The 7,906-nt window shown below is 45.8% G+C and overlaps 2 protein-coding genes across 2 annotated transcripts; both read right to left on the bottom strand.

Annotated features, from left to right (window-relative positions):
* Nucleotides 1–2,001: 2,001 nt before the first annotated feature.
* On the bottom strand, nt 2,002–5,763 carry LOC105271706 (uncharacterized). Its single transcript, XM_011313422.1, has 3 exons — nt 5,064–5,763; nt 3,795–3,968; nt 2,002–2,351 (listed from the first exon to the last, which is right to left on the bottom strand). The coding sequence occupies exons 1-3, from the start codon at nt 5,761–5,763 to the stop codon at nt 2,002–2,004; spliced, it is 1,224 nt and encodes a 407-aa protein (XP_011311724.1).
* Nucleotides 5,764–6,514: 751 nt separating this feature from the next.
* Nucleotides 6,515–7,522, bottom strand: LOC105271705 (uncharacterized). The gene has a single exon (XM_011313421.1). It carries the CDS (start codon nt 7,520–7,522, stop codon nt 6,515–6,517), a length of 1,008 nt encoding a protein of 335 aa, XP_011311723.1.
* Nucleotides 7,523–7,906: the final 384 nt, after the last annotated feature.

Raw genomic sequence — 7,906 nt, 5'->3', positions numbered from 1 at the left:
AAAAAATATGTGGAATTCCCAAAAAATATTCTCAGTTTTATTCACAAAAAAATACGTGAAATAAAAAAGATGCCAAGCATGACGTTCACAAATCATATTGATTAGAGGGACCGAACATCTCAAGTGACTGAAACCTGTAACATATATCAATAGAAAGGTCGCCATTGGAGACGCTAAAAAAGAACGAGCACTCTTTATTTAACCATCTTGAAAAAAGAAGCGCCACCAACGGTAACAAGCGTCGCCAATCGCCAATTCGATTTTCGGAAGAAAGTCCACTTCGCGCGCCCAGTTTTGGTGTAAGTCAATCACACTTGGCACATTCCATCTTAAAGTAATGTGTAACACAGTGTGGAGAAGGAAATCGGTAATAATTAATCAATGACATATCTTAGTTGACACTGTGTCATTCGGTGCCCCTTGATGTACAATATCGATTGTTACCACTCACTTCATTGGAGATGTACGCTCTAGTACTTCATCAGTCAATTGCAATAGTACGCAACCAAAGTATCCAAAATTCTCACTTGTTTCAAATGAATATGGTATTAACGATTTACATAATTTCCAGTTGATTTCACGATTGACCGTTGAATCAGGATAATCTACAATCGCATATTTTTCAAGTGATTATGTCACCAACCTGTGAATTAATTTGAGAGACTGTACAATATTTTCCGCGAAATTTAGTTATTGCTTCCTAGAAATGAATTTTGACACCCATCTGTGAACTATTTAATTACCCATATGTATATTTCTTGAGGTATAAAAAAGCAGGCGCGCCAAGTGGACTTTTTTCCGAAAATCGAATTGGCAATTGGCGATGCTTGTTACCGTTGGTGGTGCTTGTTTTTTCAAGATGGTTAAATAAAGAATGCTCGTTGTTCTTTAGCGTCTCCAATGGCGACCTTTCTGTTCATATACGTTACTGGATTCAGTCACTTGAGTTGTCAGGTCTCTCTAATCAATATGATTTGTGAACGTCATGCTTGGCATCTTTTTTATTTCACTTATTTTTTTGTGAATAAATGTGAGAATATTTTTTCGGAATTTCACGTATTTTTTTGTGAATAAAACTGAGATTATTTTTCGGGAATTTCACATATTTTGTGTGAATAAAACTAAGAATATTTTTTGGGAAAATATGGTGATACTGTTCAATGCGGGATCTGATTTCGGGGATATTTTTAGGCAGTAGACAAGATTTAGTCGGATTACAGGAGGATGCGTGAGAGGATCGAATAATCACTCGCGTGGCGTCGTCACAAAAAGTCAACTTTAATTAATAAAAGATTCACTAACTACACTTGTATTTATCACAAAAAGAGCTGAGCGAGAATATTATAATTCAAGGAACTATTAACTTAATTCCCAGAAGAACTAATTAAATGAACGGATCAATAGATTTTAACAAAAGAGAAGTACTGAGAAAAGCGCGTAAACACTCTCACGGTCGATATGCAAATGAGAGAGAGTGATAAGCCACAAGGTGGGAGGTGTCGATCATCGCGATGGTCAAATACACCTGTCCATCAAGTGGCGCCTCAGGTGTCAGAGGTGAGAGGCCACTGGTCATCTAAGGCGAGCGAGTCAATCAGCTGAGTAGGTCAAGAGTGTGTGTATGTTTGTGTGTGAGAGTAAGGAAATTCGGTAGAAAACCGAACATTCTCCCCAGCCGTCAGCATCTGCTGACGTTCATGAGTTGATCTAGAACAAAAAAGAGATTAATCGAGCCAGGACAATAATTACTCGATGGTCAATATCACCACTAGAGTCCATCAGCGACGATCAATTCCCAGCACAGTTAGAATCCTTGGAGGCGTAAATTCCGCAGAACTAGACTGACTGGCTTCCAATCCAGCCCAGGTTGCAAGATGAAGGGCGTAAATCCTCATCGAGGTCTGGACAAAAACAGAGCAGTGGTGGACTCAGCCGTCGAGGTGAACTAACGAAAATCAGCATGATGCTTCTGAGAAGATCTAGCTGCGCTGGACTAGAAGATCAGAAGTCGCTGATCGACATTGGTAGCAGGGCGCGCTTAGCGATGGGCCGCTGAAGAGTGGAGCTGGACGTGTTGATGGCTACCACCTTGGTGAGTCCATCTTTACCAGGATGGAGAGCGATAACTCTAGCGAGAGGCCATTTCGTTGGTGGAAATCTCTCCTCGGTGAGAAGGACTATAGAGCCGATCTTGATGTCGTGAGATGGGTGGTGCCACTTAGATATGGACTGGAGATGCTGGAGATAGCTAGTGGACCACCGATTCCAGACGCTCTGAACTTTCTGCCGGATAAGCGGCCAACGAGTTAAACGAGCGATGTTCAATTGATCCAGAGAAGGTTCAGGCAGAGCTGTCAGAGCATGTTGAATCAGGAAATGTCCTGGAGTGAGCGCTGAGATGTCATCAGGGTCTTCTGAGAGAGGCTCAAGTGGTCGAGAATTGAGCACGGTTTCGATTTGAGAAAACAGAGTGCTTAGTTCCTCGAAAGTGACCAGGTCTTCTCCAATTGTTCGTTTGAGATGGAACTTAACCGACTTAACTGCCGCTTCCCACTTTCCTCCAAAATGAGGAGCATGTTACAGACACTGGGTCACTAGGCAGGTCAAAATATCGGGTAAAAGGTGAACCCTTCTGACGAGTTGACCGTAACTAGTCACGACAGGTAGTGTCCGGAGGAGAAAGGATCTTATGAATCTCACTTAGTGGGGACCGATTGCGTGGGACTAAGCACTGAAGTACACAATGGTTATAATATGTGGAATTAGCACACAAAGAGAAAGATACGCTAAAGGGTCCCTTAAAATAGAATTTAAATTTATTACACTTCACTTGGTATACAGAATAGAAGAAAGTCGAAGATAAAAACCAGATGTAGGTAGGAAAAGAGTGTAGGAGGGAGTAGTGTAAATGTTGTTGGTGTGTTTTCTGACTTACGTTTGTTGAAATTAATCGGCAACAGTGAACGGGTGGCTTCTTCGTGTTTCCCCTTCGCAGCGGATTCCGGAGAGACTCCAAAAGTATGCTAGATCCTCTAGCACTGATGGAGTTGAAAGCGGCCCAAACACGCTTCTCTGGCGTTGGTGATGATGATAATACGACACCGGAGGCGTTGGGGGTGTCTGTGGGCCTGAGTTGTTCACTCAGGCAGAACTTGGTTGCCCCCTTTAATGTGGCTTATTGTGTTGCTTATTTAATGTTGCTAGGCGCGGAGAAATCCCGGAACTGGACATTCGGGGTAGACTCAGCTGTACGCTACGTAATTCACCAGGTCGGTGCTGGCTTGACGAGAGGTTTCCCTGAGTTGTACACTCAGGATGAGCTCAGTTGTACGCTGAGCAAATTTACCAGGTCGGTGCTGGTTTGCATAATATATCCGTGGCTGAACGCTCGTGATGAACTCAGTTGTATGCTGAGTGATTTACCAGGTCGGTGCTGGCTTGCAGAAATGCGATCGTTCTGACGCAATGTAGAAACTCGAGTTGTCTACTCGATACAGAAGAGAGTGGGCGATGCTGCGGAGCTGCTTCCCAACAGGCGGCTCTTGAAGGGTGAGCTTGTTGATGAGCAGGGCCCCTCGTAGAAAGTCAAGAATTTGTAACGGGACCGCCTGGCTTGCCTCCCATAAAGAACACTCCTCGATCTGACGTAATGAAGAAAATCGAGCTGTCCAGTCGATGTAGTAGCGATGAAAATGGACGATGCTGCAGAGCTGCTTCCCAACAGACGGATCTTGAAGGGTCAGCTTTATTAATGAGCAGAGCCCCTCGTTAATAACCAAGAGTCGAAATATTACTTTGGACTCGTTGGTAGTGATTAAAAGCTGCGCACTCCATCTGGGGTTGCGAGAAGAGTCGAGTTGTACGCTCAGACTGTGCCCCAGTGGTTACGTCAGAGGGTGGTCTCCTGAAGAGCTGCTCTCGTGAAGACTGGGCCTGGAAGGTTGAACTGGGTGACGAGCAGGATACCACTTGAAGATCACGAGTCGAAGATTTAATTTAGACTGACTTTATTTGGCGAAAAACCGCCCTTTATATACTGTTGGGGCGTGATTCCCCTACAGCCGTTGGCATTTTGAGATTTCGTCATCCAACGTTTTTTGAGGTATGGTGGGGGAAATCTTCTTATGATTAACAATGTATTCAAAAGGGATGTTTCTGGGCAATGTACCCTCACCCCGATCCTACCCCCCATTTCCCCAGGTGCGGGAGAAGTTTTTGAGAGAAAGACGCGACGAGCGCGCATTGGCGTCACTCTAATTAATGTTCTTCTAATGTCAAAAGTGGCATGTTTACGCATCTTTTTGACGTTCATGGCCCATAACTTCGACACCTCCTTTGACGATGGATATCTATTGTTCATTAGAAGCCTCGCGTGTCAAATGGAGTGGACCATTTGAGGCTGGAGATGTCCCCTTGTTTGGACAACATGAAATCGTCTGGTGAATTGTGCCAATTCCTGGAAGCCATCTCATAACTTTCGTTAGATACGGGGTGCAGGTGACGTCATCGTTCCGGCCAACCCCCTGTAACCAATGGGGGGAGGCTCTCGGAGCAGATGTACCTCCAATTGGCCTGCCTTTTTCTTTGTGGATATCGGCAAACCCGTGGCTGAGGTGGTCCGTCTCTGAATTGCCGACATTATCAATTCTTTGGGGCAGCTCCCATATGTGGTTACCATTGGAGGATTGTTTAAGTTTTTGGCCCCCAAAATTCAATGGAGTGAAAAGGATCTCCTTAGCTGCGCCTTTCAGCAATTGTGTGGCTTCATTTTAGATGATTCGTGGTTTCCAGGTGTTGTCGCCCTGATGGTCACTCCTTAACGCCTTTCAGGTCATAATGACGGCCACTTGAATACCTGCTAGGTGGTCTCTTTTATTGTGGCCAGTTCGCATAATCGGCATTTAGGCCGGTCGTAGCGAGATTCCTGGCTATTGTATGGGATTTTCCAAAGCCCCATTTTTTGTGGTTACACCAAGTTTTCCCAATTTATAAAGAAAAATCATAACCGTAGTGACTGCGGCGTCCGCAACAAGCACCTGGTGGGCTGAAAGACCACTTCGTACCGTCGTTGAGCAAGAGATGAACAAGCTGGTCCGATTCCTTGGACGCCATTGAGAAGAGGTTTTTTATTTCCTTGCCATCTCCGAGGAAATTTGTTCCACAATGTGAGAACAAATTCCCACAGAGCCCGCGCTGAGCGACAAAACGACGATACGCTGCCATGAAGTCGTCAGATGTATAATCTGAAACCACTTCGAGATGAACCGCGGACGTATCCATACAGACGAAAATTGCGAGCCATCCTTTACAAGATTTGTGGCCACGTCCTCTCCATGAGCGGAGTGATACTGGACCGTCATAATCAATTCCTGTATTGAGAAATGCAGGGCCAGGAGTGAGACGAACTACTGGGAGCAGACCCATGAGTTGTTGAGCTCTGACTCCTCGCTGTCTTGCGCATGGAACGCACTTTAGAATTAATGATTTTACTGGTGCTTTTCCACCAACAGTCCAGTAAGATCGTCTGAGCTGACCAAGCGTGAGCTGCGTTCCACCATGAAGAGTTCTGAGATGAGCATCCTGAATAATGAGCTGTACAAACTGAGACCCCTTCGGACTGATAGCTTGATGTTTGCTATCATTGTCGAGCTGAGCAAACTTAAGACGTCCGCCAACGCGAAGAACTCCCTGGTGATCAAGATACGCTGTCAATCGAGTGAGCGGATGAGAAGGTCTGAGTTTTTGCCCTCTGGACAAGGTCATCAGTTCGGACGAGAAATGCGCTGACTGACTAGCCGCGATCCAGAAGAGACGAGCTTGTTCAATATCACCAGGGTTGAGAGATGTCTTTAACGAAGATCCTGGAGTTTTTCTAAGATGAGCAATGAAGCGCTGGCAGATTGCAGTAACTCTGAGTAGCTTGTTAAGCGAGGATTAGCGATGAACTAGATCCCAGATCTCTGGGCGCTGGACTTTTACTTGGAGCACTACACCAGGTTTCTCTTCAAGATCAGCTGATGCCACTGAAGAGAGTTCCAGAGATGGCCAATGAGATGAGCTCTTCTTCAGCCATGATGGACCCTGCCACCATAGCTCGTGCGACGCGAGTTGAGCTGTGGTTAATCAACGAGATGCGCAATCAGCTGGGTTCTCCTTGCCAGGAACGAGCTTCCACTGAGCATCCGTTAATTCTTGAATGAGCTGGACACGATTTCTGACGAACTCCTTCCATCGGGAAGGGTGAGAGCTGATCCATGTGAGCGAAACTGAAGAGTCGGTCCACAAGTTCGTTGGAACGTTTGAGAAATCAAGTTGTCTCTTGACGTACTTTACGAGCTTAGTAAGAAGAATAGCAGCTGTGAGCTCTAATTTGGGGATTGTCAGCCGTTTGAGAGGAGCTACTTTTTTTTTTGAGCAGACCAATGAGATGCGAGGCTCTTCATTGTTATTGAAGACCTTGAGAAAGACTACGGCTGACATCGCGAGCGAAGAGACGTCTGAGAATCCGTGTATTTCAACAACGGAGGTCTGGAGCAATCCATCTGGGTGTGGATACGTTGGACAACGAGATGAGATCCTGACGAAAGCTATTCCATCGATGTGCTATTTGAGGCGAAACTTCATCATCCCAACCAAGCTTCTCAATCCAAATTTCCTGTAGCAGCATCTTTCCTCTGATGACTACAGGAGAGAGAAATCCGAAAGGGTCGTCGAGCTGAGCAATTTCTGAGAGAATAATCCGCTTGGACACGGTCAAGTTCTGCGATGATTTGGTGGAGAAGACGAAGTTATCTGAGTTGGGCTGCCAAGATAACCCCAGCATCCTGGTCTCTGAGTCCTCGTAGATTCGCTGGTCATTGGCGGTGCTGTCAGGATCGAGCCATCTGAGAAGAGCTGAACTGTTGCTGTGCCATTTTGCCAAAAGCATCCCTCTGGCAGCACAGAGATTGCGCACTTCTTGAGCTTTTCTTACGAGCTGAACATGCGTATCTGCACCTCCACAGATATCATCAACATATCTTCCTTTCACGATGGGATCGACGGCCAAAGGAAATCTGTATCCTTCCTCCTCAGCTAGCTGGAGAAGAACACGATTTGCGGGAAACGGAGCTGATCCAGTCCCATACGTGAGGGTGGTCAATTGAAATGTTGAGAATCCTCCATTATAGTCGTTCCATAATATCTGCAGCAGAGGCCAGTCATCTTCATGAACCCTAATCTGACGGAACATCTTGGTAATGTCTTTCATGAAGATGACCTTGTGCTGCCTAGTCCAGAGAAGAGCATCAGAAACGTCGCGCTGCAGCTTGGCCCCTGTATGGAGAATGTCGTTGAACGATTTCCCGGCGCTGGTCTTTGCTGATCCATTGAAAACTACTCTCAGTTTCGATGTTTCGCTGCTCTCTCTGACTACGCCATGATGTGGAAGGTAGTAACTCCCGCAAATGTCAGATGGTCCTACTCGAAGCTCCTCAGAGACCCTCAACCCTCCTGAAGCCTGCGCTTCATGTGTCAAGGTCATCCCGTCAGAACAACAAGCGGTCTCCACCTGAACCGAAGACGAAGAGCTAACAAGAGAAGGAACTACCAACCTCATGTGATCGAGATCGACATATTCTTTGAGAAAGTCAGAGTAGAGCTGAAAGAAGCGCTGATCTTTGGAAATTCTAGCGATCATCCGATGGAGATAAGCTAGAGCTGGGCGATAAGAATTTCCTAACAACGAAACTGGAGATGAGAGGGGCAATCGGACGATTTAACGACCTGAGCTATCTCTTGATTGAGTTTGACGAACATGCTGCTCGCAGCTAAGTTCATCTGCTGAGAGGTTCTAATCAATCCTTCCAGGGACTTCCTCCTGTATCCAGAATTTAGGGAGAACGTCTTCGAGTTGGTCATTAGACAC

This window comes from Fopius arisanus, unplaced genomic scaffold (genome assembly GCF_000806365.1).
Source record: "Fopius arisanus strain USDA-PBARC FA_bdor unplaced genomic scaffold, ASM80636v1 scaffold00120, whole genome shotgun sequence".
Taxonomy (NCBI): domain Eukaryota; kingdom Metazoa; phylum Arthropoda; class Insecta; order Hymenoptera; family Braconidae; genus Fopius; species Fopius arisanus.
Note: the sequence above shows the minus strand (reverse complement) of the source record. Positions and strands in the feature narration are given on the sequence as shown.